The 27,672-nt window shown below is 36.1% G+C and overlaps 1 protein-coding gene and 1 non-coding gene across 3 annotated transcripts in view; one reads left to right on the forward strand and one right to left on the reverse strand.

Moving 5' to 3' along the window:
- The window catches only part of SOS1 (SOS Ras/Rac guanine nucleotide exchange factor 1), a 140,647-nt gene that overhangs the window by 72,199 nt on the left and 40,776 nt on the right, over positions 1 to 27,672 (reverse strand). For both annotated transcript variants that reach the window (XM_040623134.1, XM_040623133.1), the window contains exon 2: positions 5,424 to 5,549. In XM_040623134.1, the coding sequence (XP_040479068.1) occupies positions 5,424 to 5,549 (126 nt within the window). The remainder of the gene's footprint in view (positions 1 to 5,423; positions 5,550 to 27,672) is intronic.
- LOC121101131 lies at positions 13,526 to 13,634 on the forward strand. The gene has a single exon (XR_005833077.1). It is a non-coding gene; the product is annotated as a U6 spliceosomal RNA (small nuclear RNA).

The raw sequence follows: 27,672 nt of genomic DNA on the forward strand, positions 1-27,672 counted from the left end.
GGGTGGAAAGGAACAACCAAAGCAAAAATTCTTTTCCTTTTTCCCAGGAAATGACACACGATTCCAAAAATAACAATTAAGAGATTTAGGACTAACTTAACTAAGGCTTCTAATTTAAAAATTCAGGGATGGGTTTAACCTGTGGTTAATTAAATGGGTAGAACCATGGTACAAACCTTATAATGGGATGGCCCTGTGGGTGGCTACTTTCTTTTTCTTTTTTTCCTCAACTCACAGTAAGAAATAATGAATTCTTAATGCATTTCATATTATATCCTTACACATAAAGATACTAAACTGGAAAAAAGTTCATAAAACAGAATCTGCCCTTATTATATGCAACGTACTGATATTTTCTGTTCATTTAAACTGATATTTAGTTGGGCAATGCACTAAAGTGATTTTATGACTTACTAATGGGTCATAACCTAGAATCTTAAAAAGCACTGGTATATAGTGGTGAGAGAAAAGCAGAAAAGAAGAGAGGCTGAACTCAATATGACAATTCTAAATATACTGAACATATGTCTTTGGGGGAAAAAGTCACTGGTAGAATTACAGAGGCAAACTGGAGACAGGGGTTGAGGTGGAAGAAAACAGAACAGCAATCCCTTCCCATCTCAGTTTTATCCACCTAATTCCAAGTTTATCTATTGTTTTAAGAAAGAAGGGGAAAGAAAATCAGGAATGATAAAAGAGAAGGCAAGAAAGGGAAAATAATATTGATGAAAAAATACATTTTAAACTTACTTATTAGTGTATTACTGGAATCAAATTACCAACTATATACTTAGGAGGTAACAACCAGGGTCAGAATGTATGGGAAAAGACTGGTAGGGTTAAAAAAAAAAAAAAAAAAAATGCCTTGAATGTGAAAAGGCCAAGTTGAAAGAATTACTTTATCTCTTGTAGTGGCAAATTTAATAGAGCAAAATAAATTTTTATGATTATTTTATGTATTTTAAAAGTTTTTTAAAGAGCCCAAGGAGAAATGATCAATGGAAGACTCATGAATTAGAATTCTATTACTCTGCTACTTTAAGACTAATAATTTGTTTGAAATGAGAAATTCCACCTTCATTAATATCTAGTGGCTTTGGGGAAAATTTGAGATACAGAGCTAGGTTTGAGATACAGAGCTAGGTTTGAGTCTCTTATTAGCAGAATCCTGTCTTTTCCTTTACATAATAAAAAGGTCTAAATAGATATCCTTGCAGATCACTTCCAATACAAATATTCTAGGACCTGTGAAAATTCCCACACACATACTTCAGTGCAAGTATTCAGACCCCTACATATTTTGAAGTCCTATTAATAGTAATAAAGGCTTACTGTGGGAGAATTTAGGGAGGGGGATGCTAGAAAGGTAGAAAATAGAAATTACTTGGGAAATCTAAATGCTAATAGAACACTTAGAAATTACAAGGATTCTGTAGGATGTGAAGGAAAAGAAGTTAACAACAACAAAAAAATGAATGGAAAAGTAAAGCAAACTTTTTAAACTTTACAATATAGTTCATAGAAAAAAAAATCTAATTAGAAAGCCTGAGTTAAATGAGAAGAAAGTGCATCAGTGTCATAAGAAATGAAAGTTGGTTAAATACAGGACACAAGCCAGAAAGGCAAAGAGGAAAGACATTAACAAATGGAAATCAGTCTAGTTAACCAGAGAGAAAGAGGGAAAGAACAAGTACAATTATGAAAGGATGAGACCTAAGAAATTAAAGGAAAAAAAAAGAAATTAAATACACTTTACCAGGGACATGGAAAAAATACTATTATCTTTTGCTTCTATTTTCTAAAAAGATTAAATATAGAAAATGGAGAGAGGGGGAATATACCAGACCAGGGAGCAATTTTATACCTATTTTCTAAATATTAAATTATTTTGAAAAGACAGAAACAAAGAACACATACCCTTCCTCTACACTCCCACAGCACTCATATAAATGCTTCCTTATTCATCTCAAACACTGCCTGACAGAGAATAGATACTCAAATATTGGTGGCATGGATTAGTGAATTTTGGCTACATCAATAAAATGAAATCCCTTTCATGTGGACTACGATAGTTTATAATCTGTGATTATCTGTAGTACAATTTCTCAAAAATGCTAATTAACATAAGAAAGATTATAGATATGTATATAATCCATCAGTTTTCAAGCACTTTTGAAGTATCTATTTTCCTAAAACTATAGGGCAACTAAAACTCACTTTCACTTTTTCATTAAAACAAATCCCCTTGGGGCCAAATATTAAGCAAGAATTGCTCTTCTACTTTAAATTATATTTATACTTTAAAGTAATCAAAATGTATTCTTTAGAAAGATTTAAGAATGGAAAAGACCCAGGTTTCCACCTTTTTTTAAAATCTCTTCTACCATTCTAAGGGTTGTCTAACCTACAAAATAAGGAGAATAACTACTCTACAGGGTTGTTGTAAAGACATAAATATGTATATAACAGTATTCTGAAATTATAATGCCTATTACACAACTGACTGCTATTCTGTCAGATTCTATTACTGTCGTATATTCTCTTTCCCGACCATTCCCAATCCCAAAGCCAGCTCATTGGTATATCACATGGCTACATCCATTTTAAGGGTCCAGGTTAAGTGTTTAAAAAAAGGGTATAGGGTAAACATATATCTTCAATATCTCAGAAGTTTTCTTAGTACTAAGAAGCTATGAAATATCCTCATTATTTAGAGTCTTGAGGGCCTACATACTGGTTAAATCTGCACAAGTGAAAGACTGAGAGACTCAGCAATTTTCAAGAATTCATGGAGATCTCCTTATATATTGGAAAATTATATACTAGTTTCTACATTAATTAAAAGGAGGAAATTAGATAAACACAGGTATATAGTACAAGGTATCTAGAAAGAGCTGAATTTGAGTTGTAATGTTACCAAACCAGCAAATTCCTAGAATGTCATCTAACATCAGAATGGGAAGCAAAATGAGCTCTGTAGCCCTATTCTCATACAGTAGGCACAAGGCCGAGTGCTGCATTTTATAAACACTGTGGGAGAACCTAACTAGGACCCAAAAGAGCAACTGGAAGTGGACTTGTTCACGAGAAGAGTCAGACAACCAGTTCTATTCAAGATCTCTTCTGAATCCCAATGTAATTAAGTGCCTATAGGAAATCATGAATACAAGATAGCTGACCTTATAATTCAGTGGGAAAAATGGGATAAAAATGTATGAAACCTACTTTGAATTACTTAAGAAATCAAAGTGAATTACTATTCTGTTGTACACAATTTTTTCTACATCCACAACCCCCGTAATTCAATGTTTTTAAATATCTCTTTGCTTCAGCTGAAATCTGTATCTTCCCTGAAGACTTCTAGAGCAAAAACTGCCCTTGTCCCAAAACCCACTTGAAGGTAAGTTTAACATCTTCTCCACTCCCCAAGTTGTTGCTGGGTCATGTGAAATCTTGCCATCATCCTGTGTGACTTTATCATCTATATTAAGGACACATAAAATACCCTGGTCTCTTAATTCCTTGAATACCTCATCTTGGGGACCTTTGTTTCTAGCCCAGCCACCATCACATGGCCACATCCTGCTTTGTAACTGTGTTACTGAGGAAATCTTAAATTCCTACAACCTTGTCTCTGATCTCAATCTATTCTTTTAATTCTCTCACTCAGGTATTCTAGTGTTATCAGTTCTTTGACCTTATTGGGAAATCTAATACCCTAGTTCCCTGTATGTTTTTCCAGTTTACTTGCCCTCTCCTGGCAGAATAGCTGAGTTGGAATGTACATTCAAAAAGCTTAGACTTTCTGGGTTAGAGTCTTGGCTTCACTACTTATTAGCTGTGACCTTGGGCAAGGGCAATTTATTTAACCTCTCTGTGCTTCAGTTTCCACATTTATTCATTCAACATGTATTTCCTGAGTGCCTTCTCAGTGCCAGACATTGTTCTAGGGGCTAGGAATTCGGCAGTGAACAAGAAAAATAACCTTAGAGCTTACATTCTAGTAAGGGAAAAAATCAGCACCATCTTTATGGGGTTATTAAAAACTTTAAATAAAACATAAAACATGGAAGTGTTTAGAACAGTGCATGATACTACAGCAAGCACTCAAATAGCAGCCATTATTACAGTTCACCTTTTTGTCCTATCCAATTTAGGTTCTCTGATCTCTTTTCAGAAATTTCTCATTGGATATGCCCATATAGCAATCCCTCAGCCCCCTGGGGAACTAAGCAGGGCCTGGGGTATTTAGATATACCTCCTACCCAGCCACTGTTAGTGATAAAATCTTTGTTACATTCTTATGTGTGTTGTGTTCTGAAAGATTGTAAAGCACTGCTATTATCAATTTCCCCCATTCCCTGGCCTACTGTTCCATTGTATATCCATGGTGAAATACCATTCAACTCAACTATCTTTTTTGTGCCACATTTGAGTACTGCAAAAGATATGTCAGAGAAACCTGAAGATTTGTACCAGTATACATTCAAGGTTACTGAAGTCAAATGATCCTTCATCATTGCCAGAAAACTTTGTATTTCCAGCTTTATCTCCCATCTTCTACAGTTGGAACTTCAAACCTTCTTTCTTTTCTTCTCAGATCTTTAACTCCTTCATTTGCCTCTAATTGGAAGCTAATCCATAAGCCCCAAAGCCTATGTGATTAGTTTTTCCCTTTTATGGTTTCCCACATACCCTTTATGCACAGTATATCACATAATGTTATTGCCCATATTCCTATCTGTATCTCCTCCAAACTAGAAACCCTAAAAAGACAGGGGCCATGTCATCTTAATAAGAGACTGCAGAACTTCCTACGTTTTTATGTTTCCTTCTCCTTCCAATTGGTGGGAAGGAGCTCACGTACTATCTAAAATACACGTAACAAGTGAAGATCAAAAGATTAACTGACATGTTTTTTTTAAATTGTTTCTTTCTTTCTGTTTTTAAGAAGGCTCCATGCCCAGCAGGGCTTGAACTCATGACCCTGAGATTAAGACCTGAGCTGAAATCAAGAGTCAGACGCTTGATCAACTGAGCCACCCAGGCACCCCTAAATGGTATGTTTTTTAAATGACAGTTGGCTTTAAAAACAAACGAAACACTTGAACATATTCCACTCTTAAAAGCTGTGTGTGTGTGTGCGTATAAAATTCTTGCACCAAGAAATAGTGTTTGGAGGTCAACAGAACTTCATTCCAGATGAAAAGCAAAACATGGAATAACTGGACAGCTAAAACATATACAAGTTATCAGATACCTAATACAAAGTTAGAATAAATCTAGTCTTCATTTTTTTTAATACCACATATATATTTTGTGAACTTGAAGAGCAAACTCTTTCATTAACATTACAATAAGTACACAGATTAGATGTGTGTGTGTGTGTGTATGAAGTAACTACAAGGCAAAACGTAACATACCTCTACATCTGAAGCGCTTCGGGGCTGAGCTTGGCATAGCATATTTAATAACTGCAAAATTAATTCCTCAACATACTGAAGAGCATCATCACTAGACTCAAGAGTCGGATGAACTTGCCCCTGGACCTATAAACAAAAAGCAAAGTAATTAAAATGTAGATTTGTACTCAAGAACATGGTCTGGCTTACAAGTACAGATTTAAATGTTATGATCCAGAAGTCAGGAGTTCTCAACCTTTTTCCCAGCTATATACACCATACATGCTTATTAACATGCTCCTGGAGATTCAGATACCTAACTGCAAATTGCAATATATATTTTTTTCGTTACCCTGAGGTGTGGGAATGCAGAGAGGGAGGGAGAAGCAAAGCTGGGAATAAAAGATGCAGTTTATATGGTTTTCATCAAGAACCAGTGGTAGTTAGAACAATTACTCAATATACTGCTTGGGCAAAATTGACCTCCCACAGGTCTCTTGCCCTTGTTTCACTCTATCTTTCCTACTAAATGATAAAATCCAACAGGGATTTCTTTTATTCATCAATGTAACACCAGCACCTTGCACTGTGCAGGGCATGTAATATGAACTTGATAAATGTTCGCTGAATACAAGGTCACCTTATTTCAAAGGACACAAAATGGTCACTTTTGACAATCTGTGACTGCCTCTCTCTTAGGAAGATAATTTGGTGGTCACTCATTCACCAAAGCCTAACAACATTTACCTGCATTTTCCTCAACCATTTCTTTGGAGGCCCATCAGGCCACTGGCCTCTGTAGAACTTACATTTTAATAACCAGCACAACAGTCGTTACTTGCATCCTTTGCCACTCACTATGGGTCACTATTCCCTACTTTTATTTATTTATTTTTTAGACTTTATTTATTTGAGAGAGAGAGAGAGAGAGAGCGAGCACAAGCAGGAGGAGCAGCAGGCAGAGGGAGAGGAAGCAGACTCTCCAGCAGGGAGCCCACACGGTTCGATCCCAGGACCCTGGGACCATGACCTGACCCAAAGGCAGATGCTTAACCCAGGCGCCCCTATTCCCTACTTTTAAAAAATGGCAGAAAAATCAGTTCCAGGAGACAGATGATATATATTTTAAAATATGCTCAACTCTACTAAGAGTGGCAGAGCCCTCTCAAGGAAAGTGCACAGTACTCCCTGGCCAAGAGCATGTAGTATGGTCTGTCCTACGAGACCTCATTAGCAGATGGGGTATGACAACCTCAGTGTAGGGGGACATTTTAATAGACAGCATACTATATAATGAATTTCTGAAATGTATGTTAAACATACATAGAGGGGTGCCTGGGTGGCAGATAATACAACAATTCACAACTGTGGTGGGGAGTGCTACATCAAGTATGAGGTTTAAAGCAATTTATTATTATTTTATAGATGAAGAAATGAAGCCCCAAAAGGCTTAAATCATTTGTCCAGTCATTTTTGGTCATAGTCGGTATAGCAATTACCAACCTGATTGTAACCGATTTATCAATCTCTCCACCCTATTAGATGACTGAATGGATGTACAATTAAGATAATGGACAGTCTGGACGTAGAGCCCAGAATTTGTGTTTCTCAGCTCAGTGCTTGCTATTCTCCATGCCATCATACTCTAACTAACGTGTGTAACTAATGTAAACTTCATTCCCTTCAACACTTAACAAGACTAAACCCACCTTTTTGTTTTTAAACTGGAACTTGACAAATGTTTGATTAATTTATTTGAGTACAGGTGACACACAATGTTACAATGGTTTTCGGTGTACAACAGTGATTCACCTTCTCTATACCTTATGCTGTGCTCACAAGTGTAGTTACCATCTGTCACCACACAGACGATATCACTGACTATATTCCATATGCTGTGCCTCTTATTCCCTTGATTATTCATTCACAACCAGAAGCATCTCCCACTCCCCTTCACCCACCTACCCCATCCCTCTAGCCCCCTCCCCTCTGGCAACCATCAGTTTGTTCTCTGTATTTACAGGTCTGATTCTGCTTATAAAAGTTTTATTTTTATTCATTGAATTGCATGCACCCACTGGCTTAAACTGTCTGCTCTGATACCCTTTCCCTTCATGGCTGATTTATCTTCATTTATCAGTGAGTCCTAACACCACATGGTGTGCTTCTCTTGGGGGGCTCTCAGTCAAGTCTTCATTTTTTAAATTCTCTTTTCCTATCAGTGACACAATCTATTCTACTTATTCCCTTGCACCTTTTCCATCTTCTTGTGGAGTTCCTTATTTTCCTCTATCAATGAAGTGTGGATTCTACGCTTGTTTGTTTACTCCCTTCTTCTGTTCTTCCCCCCAGTCTCATTTGCTTCCACATTTTAAACTATAATCTACGTAGATGACTGCAAATCTACCACTACTCCTGACTTCTCTCCTGAGTTTTAGACACACACTTCAAATCACTTGCTAGATATCTCCACCTAGCCTACCAAAATCTCTAATATAACCTGGGAAGAAAAAGGAACTTTTAATTATAAAAGTTCAATAAGAAAAACTTTATTTCAGGGCACCTGGCTGGCTCAGTTAGCGGAGCAGGTGACACCTGATCTCTGGGTTGTAAGGTTCAAGCCCCACATTGGGCATAGAGATCACTTAGAAATAAAAAATAAAATTTTTTATTTTTTTAAAAAAGTCCTTATAAAAAGAAAATCTATCTCACACATAGAGCTAAATTTAAAAAATGAAAGTATATATATATTTTTTTTTCTTAAGATTTTATTTATTTATCTGAGATAGAGTACATGAGAGGGGGGAGGGCCAGAGGGAGAAGCAGACTCCCCACTGAGTGGGGAGCCTGATGAAGGGCTCAATTCTGGGACTCTGCATCATGATCTGAGCTGAAGGCAGACGCTTAACTGACTGAGCCACCCAGGTGCCCCAAAATGAAAGTATATTTTAGAAAACACAGTGTAGACAGCCTCTGTTTTCACAAGACGTCCTACTGGAAAATGTAACTGTAATTGGGGGTTACATTCCTGTCCAAGGCTCCAGAATCATATGAACTATAGCTACAGATTTACAAAACCACAGAATTTTAGATATAAAAGGGACTTTAGAAGTCATTTAACTCAGCCCCACTATTTAGCAAATGAGAAAAAGGAAACACCCATGATCCTATAGCTAACTAGCAACGTTATAAATACTGAACCTGGACCTCCTGGTGTCTGGGCCATAGCTCTTTCCACTAAACCCTTGATTGTCAAACTTCAGAGTCTGAGGAGTGTCCTAGTAGCCCCATCAGCGTAAGGAAAATGCCCACAAACTGTATCTAATCATATAATGGGCTTCCATAGAACACCTGACCTGAAGTATGCTGTTGCACTTTAATAAACAGTGGCATATAATAAATACAAATGCAGCACTATAAATCTCTATAATCTGAAAAGATAAAATCATTTTCATTCAACATTTATAAAGTAAAATTTATAAAATGACAAATTTACTAAAAATCCAACATACAGCTAAAATGCTAGAGATAATATTAAAATGAAAATAGTTAATCAACAATAAGTTTAATTAACTTTTTAAAAATATCAAAGCCCTTTGAGGTTTAGGTACACAGAAACACATTTTAGAAAGTGTTCTGGAAAGTAAATTAATCAGATTATTTTCAAAAATGTTCTTTGCTTTTCAAAGAAACCCATGGAAACATAATTCTTCACTAATATATCTCCATCTCCGGCTGCTCTTCAATTTACACTTTATGCTGAAGCAATTCAAACTATTTGCAGTTTGCTAAAACATGGCATGCAGTTTCACTCACACTGTTCTCCAAGCCTATCATTCATTCTCTTAACCCTTTCTTCTACCTGTCTGACTTCCAAAGCCCAGCTCTCACCTCATTTGGGAAGACTTCCTTGTTTCTTGCCTCTTTCTAAGGGAGAATTATTCTCATTCATTTAAATGATTTATTGACTCTATTAAGTATCAGACTCTGTTGGTGCTGGACACATAGTGATAAACCAAAAACAGTCTTTGCTTATAGGGGCCTTATACTTTGCTAATGCTTGTACTGGACACCGCGTTTTTGTTATCAGTTTGTCATACTGAATTATAATTACATGTTCCCTTGTCTACTGGAGGGACAGTGATGATCTAACTGGGCAGGGCCTTGTTTATCTAGTTCTAGAATCATATTCTCTTTACTTTTCACTCTAAATCCATGACATTCACGGTATACTCAAAGCCTTGGGGCTGCAGGGGTGAAAGGGATAAAATATTTCTTTGTTAGAATTAAGACTGAAAAGGGGTAGTGGTAAGGCTAGAGTTTGGATGGTTTCAGGAGCATAAACCCTTAATGCAGAAACCATTCAACATATAAAGACAGAACTAAAATAGATTTTTATATGTAGAATCAAATGAACTGTATATAACCAGAGTGGTGAAATGCTGTGGTTTAAACAAACAAACTTGATACTGCTTATAATTCTGACACATGTAATTCAAATGTTGGCTAAATCTGACACCTTGCACGATGCATAAAATTTTAGAAATTTAAATTCAAACCGTTTTACTCACTGATGGTTACTAATAGCCAAACCTATCAGGTAAATTAATCACACAAAGAATTAGGCTTAAGTAGAAAATAATGCACAATGCCAGCTGTTCTTCTAAGTTTCTAAATATTAACCTTTACCATATCTTAAACCTGTCAAATTAGGATCACAAGGTTTATTCATACAAGAGACTAATAAGTTATTTTCCTCCCTTAAAAAAAAATAATACTTCAAAACCTATAAAGCATGGACAATAGAAAATATTTCAAGACAAGAACAACAATTCCTGAAATACAGACTTTGCTCTTTATTCTTTTAAGGAAGATGCTGTTAAGAGATTTAATGAGCAGACAGAAGTAGTATTACATTTCCTATGCGGACAGAATAAAAAACACTTATTTTCTATGAGATAGTATTACAGCTAAAGTGTTCCATTCCATTTAAGTGGTACTCAAGGTATTTAATAGATCAAATGATCCAAATTATTCAAGACCATACAGAATAGGTTACCCTGCCACATCTTAGGACAGCCTTCAGAAGTCCTCAATAGCTGATATTCACTGAGGGTGTATAGGGTGTGTGTGTGTGTGTGTGTGTGTGTCAGAGAGAGAGACAGAGAGACAGAGAGACACAGACAGACCAATTATAATAAGCATTTAGAATTGGGTTTATACACTAGATGTGGGTTTTCCCTTATATACAGTTTTCAAAAATATTTTATACTTAAATTTATTGATATCAAAAACTTTATATACTTTTTAAAAAAGATTTATTTGAGAGAATGTGAGAGAGAGAGAGAGAGCACGAGCAGGGGGAGGGGCAGAGAGAGAAGCAGACTCCCCGCCGAGTCTGCAGGGAGCTCAACGTGGGGCTCAATCCCAGGACCCTGGGATCATGACCTGAGCCAAAGGCAGATGCTTAACCGACTGAGCCACCCAGGTGCCCCAAAAACTTCATATACTTTTAAAAATACAATTACTCTAAGTAATTTAAGTAAGCAAATGTAAGAACTTCACTAAGGAATTAATGATAGCCATGAATAAGAATTTTATGTGATCATGACAATAATTCTTTTAAGGTATAATCATCATATTCAACTAATGACGCCACATTGAATTTTAAACCTTCTTTCAAGACTGCCTGCATCTATCTTGATGGCCCGTTTTGTCTCTAGCGGTTTCTAACAGATTCAGAAGCAACTTTGTTGGCTATTATTGCCAGATTTTGTGGAATTTGAAAAAACAAAGGGATCAGGTCTATATCAATTCCTAGTTGTCTGATACATGAATCCTCTAAGTGTATTCAGCAACCCCATGGGTAAACTGCCAGAAAACACTATGTTGAATTCTGATGAATTTTTCATAACCTTTTCTAGCTAATGGCTCTCTGAAGAATTAGAAAGGCTTCTAGAGTGTACTTTGTCCTATCTTGAGCCCAGACTTGCTACTTTTATTTATAAATATAACAGGGGAATATAAAATAAAACTTATATTCTCAAAATCTTTACCATAGCAAATAATAAAGATCTGGATTGTTAAATTTCTTTCTCAGTATTAACAATGATTATTTAGCCAACATTTTATGTTTTAGGTGCTTATCTTTCCTCATTCATAGATTTAAAAATCAAAGCAAAAATCCCTTGTAAAAATAATTAAAAGAGAAAAATAAATCAGAGAACTTAAATCTTTTCTATAATTAAATTGACTAAAAATATTTGCTCATTTCTTGGAGACTGTTAATTAGCCTTTAGGCCCATATATGTAACAATATTTTTTCTTTCCAGAGTTTCTCTTATTTGCTGGGGACACAAAGAGGAATAAGGACATTATATCTACCCTTACAAAGAGTTCAGCTCACAGAGGAGCTAGACATGTACACAACTGACTTAATGCAGTGATGACCCCCCCCCCAAAAAAGTGACCGTTGCTGAAGGGTATGAGGATTATCAGAAGTCTTCCCAAGTGGGGTGCCTGGGTGGCTCAGTCGGTTAAGCTTCCGACTCTTGATTTTGGCTTAGGTCGTGATCTCAGGGTTGTGAGATCGAGCCCCACACTGGGCGTGAAGCCTGCTTAAGATTCTCTCTCTCCGTCTGCCCCTCCCCCCTCCTCCAGCTTGCACCCTATCTTAAAAAAAAAAAACGTCTTCCCAAGTAAAATACTCATGAACTGGGGCATAAAGGATGAATAAGGTGTGAAAGGCAGCACATAAGGAAGTAGGGCTTTTACTTAAAAAGCTAGCATATAAAAAATTATAAAGGCCAAGACCAAATGATATGTTGGGAAAACTTTGGGAGTTGGGCCAAAGAGCACATGTAGGGAAGGCTAAGTCTGGTAAGGGCAGGCTTGTGTTCAATGCTAAGAAGTGGGGAAGTGACCGGGGAAGGAGAGAATAACTGAAAGGTTTTAAAGAAGACATTGACATCAATAGATTTCTTTGCTGAAGAATCTCTCTGGTATCAGTATGAAGAATGTGTTGAAATGAAGATGAGGTTAAAGGAAGCAAAACTAGTTGGAAAGATGCTACAGGCTCTGGAAAAAGAAACAGTGGAGGCCTGAATCAAGGCAGAAACAGTGGGAGGTGGGAAAGTGAGGAGGTGTGTTTGGATAACTATTTTGGGGGAGAGAACCACCAACTTAACCAGTAAATACTAGAAGAGGATAATATTTTGCAGAAAAGATAAATTCAAGTTGAACACCTCAGTTTAAGGTTCTTGTATTATATGTAGTGAAATAAAGCTGAAATTGTTTTTTATCAAGTGGTTTTGAAATTTTTATTGTATTTAATTTTTTTGGTTGTAGAGAGTTATTTGCCCTAGTAGTGTTTCAAATACTCAAGCAGCAAAACTACCTAACTACTGGGTTTTTATGGAAGAGATATATGTACTTATTAGCCTACTAGATGTCATAACTATAGGAAGAGAAGAGAGCTTATTTAACGAGTATTTGCAAATAACGTACTCCCAATTTTCAAAATTTTTCTTTTTTACTAATGTGAAATGATTAAAATAAATTAACTGAAATAAGTAAAAATTATTTAAGACTACTCATCACACATATTTGGCCATGTGAGCAAAATATAAATAAATAATAAGTAATCTGAGAACCTGTGTACACTGTAGAAGTAGCTTTGGACTATTACATATGGCCAAAAAAAATGCATGTACAAAAATAAGAAAGATTACTTAAACTGTTATTAAATTTTTAAAATAAAAGCAATGAAAAAAGATATAGCTAAGATACAGCAACAACTTTAAATTATAGGAAATACAGTTACTGAAAAATTGTATCTCATACCATCTGAAGAAATTTTCAATTATAGTAGGAAATATTCACGCACAGAATTTTTAAAACACATACACATTTAACTCTTCATTCAAAACTAAATTGTAAATGACAGTATAAGCCTGGGACATCTTATTGTACCAGAAAGCAAGGAAGTTCTCAAAGGTGAATGGGTCATAACAAACAAAAAACAAAACAAAACACAGGAGTATCATGAGAAGGCTCCTCACTTGCAAAATATGGGCTAATTCAAAAACCAAATCAACTGTAAGTAACAGAAATATGTTGAATCTGTGCTTGCTTCGGCAGTACACATGCTAAATTTGGAATGATACAGAGAAGACGAACCTGGCCCCTGCGCAAGGATGACATGTGAAATACACTGAATCTATAAAAATCAATGAGGTCAAAATGATGTTTTAAAAAATACCAAACTCATTAAACAGCACTGGAAATAACTGGGGCACCGATTCTTTATCCTGAAAGAATTAATATACATCCTTCTTTTCCTGTCTGAACTATACTCTGGGATAACCAAACAATCCAAGTTGATGAGGAATTCTTCCTTATAGAAGGATTCCAGATAACAAATATAAAAAGAATGCAGAGTTCGAAAACCACCCATTTGTAACTTGAACAACATAAATTCAGACATTAATCACCAACAGACAAAACCATTATATGAATAGTTCATCTTTATAAAGAAGGGCTAAGGCTGTCACCTCCTGAATCCCCTGATCAATCTTAAGTTAGCATAACTAAAATTGGGGCCAGACTTGATGCAGCATAAAGCCACAGCACCACCTGTGAAGTAATCTTGCCAAAAAAAGCTAAATATAAATCTAATCAAGACTCAAAAGCTAACTTCCACTTATAGAAACCATGACACATATAAGTTCGATATTACCCCAAGGAAGTAAACAGAAAAATCCAGAATGTTGAACATCTTGCACAACAACTGACCCAGTTCCTGCAACAAGTCAATTTGGAGAGTAGGGTCTGTAAATTAAAGAAATTTAAGAGACATAATAATAACTACATTTAATATGCGGTCCTTGTTTGGCTTCTGATTCCAAAAAACCAACTGCAAAAACAACAGTTCTCAGAAAAATGGACAGATTTGAATTTTGACTGGTATTATTAGATGATACCAAGAAATTGTTAATTTCGATAACTATGATTACGGCATTGCAGTTATATAAGAAAAAATGCATGTCGAAATCTGCAGGGAGGAAATGACCTCTGATGGATATGATTTGCTTTAAAGTACTTTGGGAAAAATAAAAAGGAAAGCAGATGAAGACGAGGTAAATGTGGCAAAATCTAGATAACTCTAGGTGATGGGCACACGAAGATTTGTTTTGTCTACTTTGTGTATGTTTTCAATTTTTCATTTAAAAATACTGGAGTGGGATATAAAAATATTGCATATCACCTACGGAGACTATCACCAATGCAAATTCACCCCCCTCCTACTATTCCCTTTGGGAAGATCTGGGGTTGGGCCCCACGATCTGTATCTTTTAACAAAATACCTCAAGAGAGTTGCAAGTGGTCCTGAGATCATACTCTGAGAAATACTAACATAGAAAAAGAACTCCTAAAGGCAGTCCTAAATATATCTGGAGAAGTTAAGAGGGGGATTGATAGAAGATCTACAACCTGAGCTGACTTTTGAAAAAAAAATGGAAATCTTCTGGGTGAATCCATGAGGAGGGCAATCTGGCAGGAATACTGTAAAGTAAACACCAGAGATGTGAGCGTACACTCTGCAGTTTAGGAAATACCAAGCAGTTTCGTATGATTAGAATATAAGGAAGCATGATGGGAAGATGGTAGGAGGTGAGGTGGGCAAGAGATACAATGTAAAAGATTTCTGTAGGCAATGCTAAAAAATTAAACTACACTTAATGTATTTGGTGCTAAGGGAAATTTTATCCTATATTCTAAACGTTTCAGTTATAGGACTTTGGAAACAAAACGTCCATGCCTTGAGGACTATTTTTGTCTTAAAAAGGGTCTTGGTAAAAAGACCTTTTTTTTTTTAAGTTTTATTTATTTAAGTAATCTTTACCTTCCACATGGGGCTTGAACTCACAGCCCCTAGACCAAGAGTCACATGCTCCTCCAACTAAGCCAGGTAGGCACCCCAAAAAGACCTTTTCATAAAAAAGACAAGATATCAATATCATAAAGTTACCTTCAACTAGGTTCCCTACCCTGTCCACAACCTAAAATGAGGTCTTAAAAAAAAAGGCACTAAAATCAAATGTTCTCAAATAAAACAAAAATCAAACAATATACCTACATGTTACCATCATGTGCATACAGTCTGTACCTATGTGCACTGTTAAGTACATGTATTTATCTTCTAGTTCAGTTCACTAAGAGGGCCTAAAGGTACACATACATACCTCAGTAACAATGAACACATCCAGTGCTCTGATCCTGGTTTCTAACACCATTCTCCAAAAGAGAAAGAAGGGTTCCTTGGAGACATGGCTGATTCTAGGTCTAAGGGAAGATACAGAATGAGCCTAGAGCATGTTGCAGTACTGGAAAGTAAAGAAGTCCTCAAAAACCAAAAGGGTTGGGTATGTCAAAAAGACACAGGGGAGGAAAAAAAGAAGGAATGAAAGAAAGGGAAAAACAACACAAGAGCCAACATGAAAGAGCTCCCAATGATCAAAGCTGGTACAATTTAGTACTGGATTATAACCCAAAGTATAAAATAAATATCCACGAGGCCATTCTGATACAGATACAGATAGATATATGAAACATAAATATATATTTATTTTCCTATCTTTTCATATCTATATGAAATAGAGATAGCATATACATATGATATATATGCAGCTATAAAGTTACTCCCTCCCCTACCTTTTCCATATTCTTTAGAAGCAAATTGGGGGAGGGGTACTTAATACTATCCTCTTCAGTTACAATCCGTTTCCATACAATATGTAAAAGACAGGGGATGGAGGAGTAACTTTATAGTGGATAAAGTTAAGAAACACGACCTTGGCCATGTGATCAAGGTTAACACCAACAATGACAAGTCATGTTTATAACGTGTACCTCTGATATGCTGTGACAAAAAATGGCACTTTACCTCTGTAGTTTTCCTACCAAAAACCTATGACCTCAGTCTAACCATGAGAAAAGCAATGGACAAATCCAAATTGAGGAGCATTCTGCAAAAAACCTGACCAGTACTTCTTAAAGTCATCAAGGACAAAGCAAGTCTGAGAAAACTGTCACAACCCAGAGGGGGCAAGGGAGACAAGATGACTAAACATAAAGCAGTATCCCTGGGTGGGATTCCGAAGCAGTAAAAAGGACACTGAGGGGAAAACTGGCAAAACGTGAATAAGGCAGCAAGTTCAGTAAATAATAATGTACTAATGTTGATTTTTTAGTTGTGACATATGTATCACAGTGACATATGGCATTAATAAGGAGAAATTAGGGGGCGCCTGAGTGGCTCAGTTGGTTAAGCTTCTGCCTTTGGGTCAGGTCATGATCTCAGGGTCCTGGGATCGAGCCCCCTCCCCCTCCCATTATCTCTCTCTCTCAAATAAATAAATAAAATCTAAAAAAAAAATAAGGAGAAATTAGATAAGGGGTATACGGAATTTTCTGTATTACCTTCTCAACTTTTCTGTAAATATAAAACTGTTATAAAGTAAAAAGTTTATTTTAAAAGTGTGGGTTGTGGCTGAAGTAGTACTAGACGGAAACTTAAAGCTTTAATGTTTGTTATAAGAGAAGAAAGAATGAAAATGAATGGGCTAAGCATCCAAAGGAAGAAACTGGGGGCGGGGGAGTAAGATACACTAAAACAGCACTACCTAAAAGAAAGAAATAAAAAGCAATAATAAATTAAAAAACAACAGAGAGTTCCCTGGACCCTCACACCACGTGAGGATGCAGAGAGGGCTGTAGGCCCTCACCAGACACCAAATCTGCCAGTGCCTCGATTTTGGACTCCCTACCCTCCAGAACTGTGAGAAATACATTTCCGTTGTTTATAAGCCACCCAAGTCTATGGTATTCTGTTATAGTAACTGAATGGACTAAGATACAAACCATATAAAAAAATCAAAGATGGATCAAATACATAATTGTGATGAACAAAAGATTTAGAAAACTTTAAAAAAGTACAGAACATCTTTATAACTTGAGGCAGAAAAGAATTTCTTTGAAAAGACACAAAAAGTACAAAACAAAGAAAAATCATAATTCAATTTCTTAAATTAAGAACTACTGCTTCATCAAACAAAACACAAGAAGTACAAAGCTAAGTCACACACTGGGAAAAAATAAATGGAGCACATACAATCTACAAAGGATAAATATCCAGGATAAGTAAAGAACTCTAAAGTATTAATAAGAACAAACACCCCATTTTTTTAAATGGGTAAAAAGACATGTACAGGCATTTCACATAAGAGGAAACACAATTACCCCATAAATAATACAAAGGTGCCCAGCTTCAACCTTATAAGTAATCAGGTAAATATAAATTAAAACTATGAGATATAATTTCAGGTCTTACTGTACCGACAAAAATTTAAAAGTCTGAGAGTATCAAGTGTTAGCGAAGATGTGAAGAAATGGGAATTTTCATTCATTACCGGTGGAAATAAACAACATGACCTTTTTGGATTAAAGTCTGAGAATACTGGGGCACCTGGGTGGCTCAATCAGTTAAGCACCAGCCTTTGGCTCACGTCATGATCCCACGGTCCTGGGACTGAGCCCCACATCAGGTTCCCTGCTCAGTGTGGAGTCAGCTTCTTCCTCTCCCTCTGTCCTTGCTCGTGCTCTCTCTCTCTCTCTCAAATATAAAATCTTTTTAAAAATGTTAACAGTAAGTAATGTTCGAAAAGCAAACCTTGGAAACAACCCCAGTGTCTATTAACATCAGAATGGATCAATACATTGTAAATTCACAAGATGGAATATTATATACCAGTGAAAATGAGTGAACTAAAAGCTACAGAGAATAACATAAATGACTCTCAAAATCATAATACTGGGCAAAAATGTAAGTTACAGACGAATACAAATAATATGATTCCGTTTATATCAAGATTAGGAAAAGGCAAAACCAAACTATGCACTGTTCAGGAATTGATACATATGTGATAAAACTGTAAAGAAATGTAAGCAGCTGATTAATCCAAAACTCAGTAAATTGTTACCTTCAGGTGATGGGAGAGGACATGCAATTAGGTAGGGAAACACAGGGGTCTTTTAAAGTATAAGAAATTACATCTTAAACCATGTGTTCGGTACATAGGGTGTTCATTTTAAACTGAATGTGTAAGTTACATGCACTCTTTTAAATGTATGATATGCTTAAACATTTTTTTATATTAAAAGATTACCATGAGTAATACTTAAAACTATTTTTCTGGTCTTGGAAGTTTTAAGTATTTTCTTCAATAAATATTATAAAATATAAATAATATATAATTTTTACAAGTAACAGAATATCTTTATTGTTAATTTGGCTGATGAGTACTGAGCAAAACAAATAAATTGATGCAACTGTAAACCTGGTTCCTGGCAAACAGGCATATAAGATTTTACAAGTTTTTTTTTTTTTTTTTTTTTTTTTTAGATTTTTATTTATTTATTTATTTGAGAGAGAGGGCGAGCACAAGCAGGAGGAAGGGTCTGAGGGAAAGGCAGAAGCAGAGTCCTTGCTGAGCAGGGAGCCTGACACAGAGCTCGATCCCAGGACCCTGAGATTATGACCCAAGTCAAAGGCTTAACCGAATGAGCCATCCAGGAGCCCCACAAGTTCTTAATTGTAAATTTTTTTGCAATAATAGCCTAGTATTAACCAAATTAGAACCTGCTATCTGTCAATACAGAATAATTTTTCCATAGCGATAATGCAAGATCGTGCTTGTTTGTTAGCAAAGATATGTTCACAGTTGTTAAGTTAAAAAGTTCTGATGATTTTGATCATAAAAACTTTTTTAAAAACCCAAATATTCTTTTTGTTTTTAATTTCAACATTTGGAAATGAGAAATTCAACAAATTGGCCAAAATTAGGAAAAGACATTACACAGTGGTATCTTTTTTTCCTGCATTTATTAATGAAGTAAGATCCATACTATGTTCTGTAGTCAGAATTTAACTGGTTGGGGCGCCTGGGTAGCGCAGTCGTTAAGTGTCTGCCTTCGGCTCAGGGTGTGATCCCGGTGTTCTGGGATCGAGCCCCACATCGGGCTCCTCCGCTGGGAGCCTGCTTCTTCCTCTCCCACTCCCCCTGCTTGTGTTCCCTCTCTCGCTGGCTGTCTCTCTCTCTGTCAAATAAATAAATAAAATCTTAAAGAAAAAAAAAGAATTTAACTGGTTACTTGTCTGTTTTTTAATTTCTATGGAAACATCAGTTAATAAATAGGGAAGAAATCCAGGTCTTTCACTCTGATTAATTACACAACTAATAAAATTGGGTTGTACTGATTTCCTCACATAATCTCATTTTAAATTCTAAAAATGGAATCAAAATTTGTTAATTCTGGTTGGGGAAGAAAACTTGTGTTTAGGCCTATGTATATATAATTAAGATAAGAATAAAAGGTTCTATAACTTTATATGTATAGATTTCTTCTATTTAGCATAGGAGATTTTTGATTTTTAAATATTTACAAATATTTAATCCATGTTATAAAATTTTTGACAATTTCTCTGATTTTTAATTCATAAATCTAGCATCTGACTATTCACAAGTTTCTGGATTTTTTATTAAAAACATTTACTGAACCCTCTCCATAAAGAATACTCTCCTAGGTTATATAAAAAAGATATAGGAAATAAAACCTATTTAAGAGTTAATAGTAAAGCTGAAGAAAGGAAACACAAACACATACAATCATAAAATTATAAAATCTTAAGTGTTGGAAAGAAAGAGCCAGAAGTGACTTTGTATCCTAAATTCCCACCTAAGGAGGCTGTCTTACAAAATAGCTTGAGGAATACCTGGGTGGCTCAGTTGGTAAAGCATCTGCCTTCGGCTGAGTTCATGACCCCAGGGTCCTAGGATCGAGGCCCACGTGGGGCTCCCTGCTCAGTGGGGAGTCTGCTTCTCGCTCTTTCCCTCCCTCTGCCACTCTCCCCCATGCTCATGTTCTCCCTTTGTCTCAAGAGAAAAAAAAAAAAAAGCATGAAAGTACAATACATCACATCAAAAAGTTCAAAGAGCTGACAAAATACTAAGAATAATCAAGTTTTGGACTAATTAAGCATGGGTGCCAGCCTTCTTTGCCTTGTTACGCACTAGTAGCTTTCTACCACATTTTCAATACAAGTTAGAGCCAATGAGTACTTCAGTCAAATTCTTGTCTGATACAAAGATGCTGAACAGAAATATTTTCACAAAACTGAGTCTGAAATTTTTACCCAGAAGCACCCTATTTCTAATTTTAATGTTTGCTCCAGGGAGAAAAGTTAATCTGAATTGACTAATATTATGAACTGCTCAATTTATTCCATTTTGTTATTTTTATCTAAAATGTAATGTAAATCAAACTCGAAATAAGGACTTAAGCCCTCAGCTATCATGTAGCCAAGGGACAGGATAGTTAGGTACTTTATAAAACTTGTTCAAAATCTATATTCATATGGGAGAACAGCAAAATGATTCAAGCTGCAGGAGGAAGAGAAATAAACATTACTATATAAACATCAGAGTTAACACTATAGACCACATTAGCCTGATATAATGTTTGGTAGTTCTTCTAACCTTCCCCTTACATTTCTTTCATTCATGCAACAAATATTCGTTGAGCCCATATATATGCTCAGCAGTGTAGTAGGCATTTGGGAAAAGCAGAAAAGACAAAGTTCCAGTCCTCACAAACTTAAATTCTTTGCTCTAGGTTAGACTTGTGTTACTGGGTCTTTTCCCTCATTTTCCTTTATGTATTTTTTGGCAAAGGAAAACTAGATCTGTATTAATGAAAGAATAGAGAAGAACAGAAAAATAATTTTATTTAAAAAAATCTTAATTCAATAATCAAAATTTACTCTTAGTTTACCCAAAAATAGCTAGAAATCTAGCCAGGTGTTAAAGCTCAAGAAAGAAGTTAAGGCCAAAGACATGGATCTGGGGTTCACCCAAGTTCCTGGAGTTCACAGGAAACAGTACAAACTACGGGTGGATAAAATCTCTCACTCCAGGGTTAAGACCACAGAGCAGTGAAGGATAGGATGGAATCCTGGTAGCACCTACAGCCAAGCAGCAAGCAGATGATGAGGCAAAACAAAAATCATTGTCCAAGAACTTTAAATACCACAAAACTCAGAGTATTTTGGGAAGACCAAGTAATGAACAATTAACACATAACTGGTGACCTCTTAGAGAAGAATATGAATACAGTAGCATGAGCAGAACCCAAATGGCAACTCAAATGCAACTTAACCAAACGGGACTCAATTGGCAGGTCATTGCAGAGTAAATGGGACTGCTCTTGGGGGAACTCTAGTGAGGAAAACAAGAAGAGATGCAACAATAGAAGTCTTAAAAAGAGATGCAAAACACAGAGGATAAAGGAAATACCAGCCCAATTGTGAGTCAAAAATTGATTACTCTTGCTATTTCATGCATTTTAGAGGAAGACATTTTACCAATGTAGACATTTTACCAATGTAGACATTTTACCAATGTTGATAAAAGTTTAAGAGAAATCACGGACACGTTTGTGTGGTACACTTCGCATTCAACACCCATGTGCCAGAGACTAGCATACCACCTAACACATTCATTCAGGAAATATTTCTCGAGAGCCTGCTATGTTCCAGATATAATACTAGGCACTGGGAATATAACGAAGAGACAGCTCTGCAGGCATTCATGTGGTTTACAACTTAGTGAATGAGAAAAATATTAAACAATCACTTTTTATAACTGTATGAAGGAAAGAGTTTTACGAGCAGAAATAACCTAATTTAGATTTGGAGGTCAGGGGAAATCCTCTCTGATCAAGGGATGCCTTAGCTGAGGTCTAAAAGATGAGTGTGGGTTTCCTGCATCACTGCTCCCAGAACACTTTCACACCTTCATGCCTTCTCCTGCTTGTCCTCTGCCTTGATTGTTCTCCCCTTAACTGTGCCAGCAGAAAATCCTAATGATCTTTTTGTGGCCCTGCTATCATATCAATTCACTTGATCTCCCAATTAGAATTAACTGGTGCGTTCTCCAAGTTATCTTTTTTTTTTTTAAAGATTTTATTTATTGATTTGAGAGTGAGAGTGAGAAGTGGACTCCCCCCTGAGCAGAAAGTCCAACATGGGACTCAATCCCAGGACCCTGGGATCATGACCTGAGCCGAAGGCAGACACTTAACCGACTGAGGTACCCAGGCTCCCGTTATCTTATCTTTTATTGTTAATAGCTGAACACTGATGTATACTATAGTTGTTTCCTTCAGTGAACTGAAGGCTCTTGGAGGGCAGGGACTATGTCATTTTCATGAATTGTCTGCAATGCATATTTACTGACACAGAGTATACACCTACACTAATGGATGTCCTATTACTTTTTTTTATTTCTAATAAAGGTTTAGTGCCTAATGAGTATGTTTTCCTTCTTTCTGTTTCTAACCAAAGTGGGTATTACACATGTAATAAAGTGACCAGGGATAAATATGCAAGCACAGACTGGGAAGTATACTGGAATAGGGCATTTTGTTTGGGAATAATCTTTTAGAATCCATTTGGGAAGAAAGTGGAAGTAAACAGCAGATTGAAAAAAGGGATGGGAAAGTGTGCAAAAGCTTCAAGGGTATTGAACTGCCAGCTAGGACAAGTGGGACCACTTTGCCTGCCTCTAATAACTCTCCCTTCCCCAGCTTCAGGTTTTCCTACCCACTTCCAGCAGTTCCCACAAAAGGGTCCCTGGTCATGACAGTAACAGGCCTCAGAATCACCTTCTTACTTTGAATAATTTATAAAACCAAATATATGAAACAAAGTTATTCACATATTGGGAAACAAGCAGTTCAAACTATGATGCCTAAAGAGAAGGGAAACAAATGAGGTGAGCCCTCTAACTGCTCAACTTCTGCCTGGAGGCGGCTTTCAAGCCACTGAGCAGGGAGAGAGTGGAACGAGGACTTAAAGGGAGCCCAGCAATCTCAAGGAGACAGAAATCCTGCAGGTCAAGGTGGCTAAATATGTGCAGTAGGGCACTAAAATGGAGAGGACTTCCCAAGTCAGAGGAAGCTCCAGAGATCTGCAGAGTACCCTCAAATCTATGGCTGAATACTGATATTCACTTGTGAGAAAAAAATTCCCCAAGGCCAGGAAAGAACCACCAAAAGGACTACAGACAAAACAATTCCTGGAGCTCACACAGGAGTGGATTAGTTCATGCTCCCATCAGACACGGTGGAACGATCTCTTACCACATGGGATATCATGTAAAGTTCTCAGGAAAACACTGTCTCAGTAGTAGAACTAAAACCTGCTTTGGATCTGCTCTACCAAAGCTTAAAGCAAGTCTCAAAAGGATTAAACTTACCCTAAGTAACTTAGTTACTCTTCAGAACAAAATATAACATTATTCATAAAATATAACAAAATCCAGTACCCAACAATGTAAAATTCACAATTTCTATCAACCAATCAAAAGTTACCAGCATGCAGAGAAGCAGGAAAATATAACCCAAAAGCAGAAGAGGAGTTAATCAATTGAACCTAGAAAATGGCAAAGATGTTGGAATTAGCAGACAGTGAAATTGAAATAGCTTCTGTAAGACCACAAAACAAGTCTCCACAAATTAAACAAACAAACAAAAACTGAAGTCATACCATGTGTCTTTTCTGACCACAATGCTATGAAACTAGAAACCACGAGAAAAAATCTGGAAAGAGCACAAATACATGGAAGTCAAATAATGTGCTACCGAACAATGGGTCACCCCCCAAAAATCAAAGACATCAAAAATTACATGGAAACAAATGAAAATGAAAACACAACAGTCCAAATCTTTGGGATGCAGCAAAAATGGATCTGAGAGGGAAGTTTATGGCAATATGGGCCTACCCCAAGAAGAAAAATCTCGAACAAACAACCTAACACCTAAAGGAGCTGGAAAAAAGAAGAAAACCCCAAACAGCAAAAGAAAGGAAAATGAAGGAAATATTAAAGATTAGGGCAGAAAAGAATGATACAGCAACTAAAAAAACACAATAGAACAGATCAATGAAACCAGGAGATGGTTCTTTGAAAAGATCAACAAAATTGATAATAAACCTCTAGCCACACTCAAAAGGGCAGGGTGGAGGGGGAGGAGGGGACCCAAATAAACGAAATCACCAATGAAAGAGGAGAAATAACAACCAACACCACAGAGATACAAACAACTGTTAACAGAATATTATGAAAACCTATATGCCAAGAAACTGGGACAACTCAGAAGAAATGGATAAATGCCTAGAAACATAAAACTTAACAAAACAAAAGCAGGGAAAGATAGAAAATTTGAACAGACCAATTACCAGCAATGAAATTGAATTAGTAACCAAAAAATTCCCAAAAAAACAGAAGTCCAGGACCAGATGACTTCACAGAATTCTACCAAACATTTAAACAGTTAATACCTATTCTTCTCAAACTATTCAAAAAAAATGTAAGAGGAAGGAAAACTTCCAAGTTCATTCTATAAAGCCAGTATCATTCTGATACCAAAACCAGATAAAGACCACAAATAAAGAGAACCCACAGACCAATATCTCTCAGGAATATAGATGCAAAAATCCTCAAAAAATACTAGCAAACTGAATCCAACAATACATTAAAAAAAAAAAATCATATGCCACAACCAAGTGGGATTTATTCCCAGGATGCAAGGATGGTCCAATATTCACAAAATAATCAACGTGATACGTCATATCAATAAAAAAAAGGATAAAAACCATATGATCATTTCAATACATGCAGAAAAAAAATTTGACAAAGTACAACATCCATTCATGATAAAAACCCTCTGCAAAGCAGGTCTAGAGGGAACATATCTCAACACAATAAAGGCCTTACATGAAAACCCACAGCCAATATCATACTCAACGATGAAAAACAGAGCTTTCCCCCTAAGGTCAGAAACAAGACAAGGATGTCCACTCTCACCACTTTTATTCAATATAGTACTAGAAGTCCTAGCTACATCAATTAAACAACATAAAAAATAAAAGACATCCAAATCGGTAAGGAAGAAGTAAAACTCTATTTGCAGATGACATGATACTATATGAAGAAAACCCTACTGACTTCATGAAAAAATTACTAGACTGATAAATGAATTCAGTAAAGTCACAGGATACAAAATCAATGTACAGAAATCTATTGCATTCCTATTCATTAATAACGAAGTAGCAGAAAGTGAAATTAAGGGAATAATCACATTTACAATTGCACCAAAACCAATAAAATGCCTAGGAATAAACTTAACCAAAGAGGTGAAAGACCTGTACTCTGAAAAGTATAAAACACTGATGAAAGAAATTCAAAACAACACAAAGAAATGGAAAGACATTCTATGCCTATGGACTGGAAGAACAAATATCATTACAATGTCTACACTACCTAAAGCAATCTACAGATTTAATGTGATCCCTGTCAAATTACCAACAGCATTTTCCACAGAAGTAGAACAAACAATCCTAAAATTTGTATGGAACCACGAAAGACCTTGAATAGCCAAAACAATCTCGATAAAGAGAAACAAAACTAGAGGTATCACAATTCCGGGTTTCAAGTTATATTACAAAGCTGCAGTAATCAAAACAGTATGATACTAGCACAAAAAGAGACACATAGAACAATGGAATAGAGTAGAAAACCCAGAAATGAACCCACAATTATATGGTCAATCCATCTTTGACAAAGGAGGAATGAATATACAACGGGAAAAAGATAATCTCTTCAACAAATGGTACTGGGAAAACAGGACAGCTACATGCAAAAGAATGAAACTGGACCACTTCTTTGCACCATAGACAAAAATAAACTCAAAATGGATTAAAGACCTAAACATGAGACCTGAAACCATAAAAATCCTTGAAGAGAGCAAAGGCAGCAACTTCTCTGACATTGGCAATAGCAATGTTTTTCTGGATATGTCTTCTGAGGCAAGGGAAACAAAAGCAAATACTATTGGGACTACATCAAAATAAAAAATTTCTGCACAGTGAAGGAAACAATCAACAAAACTAAAAGGCAAGTGACAGAATGGGAGAAGATATTCGCCAATGACCTACCCAATAAAGGGTTAATATCTAAAACATATAATGAACTTATACAACTCAACACCAAAAAACCCCAAATAATCCAATTTATAAATGGACAGTAGACATGAATAGGCATTCCCTAGAGAAGACATACAGATGGCCAACAGATACATGAAAAGATGTTCAACATCACTCATCATCAGGGAAACACAAATCAAAACTACAATGAGATATCACCTCACACCTGTCAGAATAGCTAAAATAAAAAACACACGAAACAAGTGTGCATGAGGATGTGGAGAAAAAGGAACCCTCTTGTACTGTTGATGGATATGCAAAGTGGTGCAGCTATGATGGAAAACAGTATGGAGATTCCTCAAAAAATTAAAAATAGAACTACCATATGATCGAGGAATTGCACTACTGGGTATTTACCCAAAAATACAAAAACACCCCTATGTTTATTGCAGCATTATTTACAATAGCCAAACTATGGAAAGAGTCCAAGTGCCCAAGTATCCAAGACGAATAAAGAAAAGGTGGTATACATATACAATGGAATATTATTGAGCCATAAAAAAGAATGAAATCTTGCATTTGCAACAACATGGACTGAGCTAGAGAGTATAATGCTAAGCAAAGCAAGTCAGAGAAAGACAAATACCATATGACCTCACGCATGTGTAGAACTTAAGAAACAAAACGAGCAAGCAAAGGAAGAAAAAAAAAAGAGAAACAGACCATGAAACAGACTCATAACTATAGAGAACAAACTGATGGTTACCAGAGGGGAGGTGAGTTGGGGAATGGGTGAAATAGGTGATGGGGATTAAAGAGTACACTGATCATGATGAAAAAATAATAATAAATAAATAAAACAGGTAGTATAAATATACTTCATATGCTTAATAATGTAAAGGAAAAATACGAACATGATGAGGAAAAAGACAAAAAATACCTAAATAAAACTTCTAGAGATAAAATTTTAATATCTGAAATGGAAGATACAGCAGATTGGATATTGCAAAATAAAATACAGGGGAACTTCAAGACACAGCAGGGAAAGTCTCCAAAATGCAGTACGGACAGGGGGGAAAAACAGACTGAAAAAAAAATGACAAGCTTCCATGACCCGTGGGGCAATATTAAGCAGTGTAACATATATGTAACTGGAGTCCCAGCAAGGAA

This window comes from Ursus maritimus, unplaced genomic scaffold, assembly GCF_017311325.1.
Source record: "Ursus maritimus isolate PB19 unplaced genomic scaffold, ASM1731132v1 scaffold_6, whole genome shotgun sequence".
NCBI lineage: Eukaryota > Metazoa > Chordata > Mammalia > Carnivora > Ursidae > Ursus > Ursus maritimus.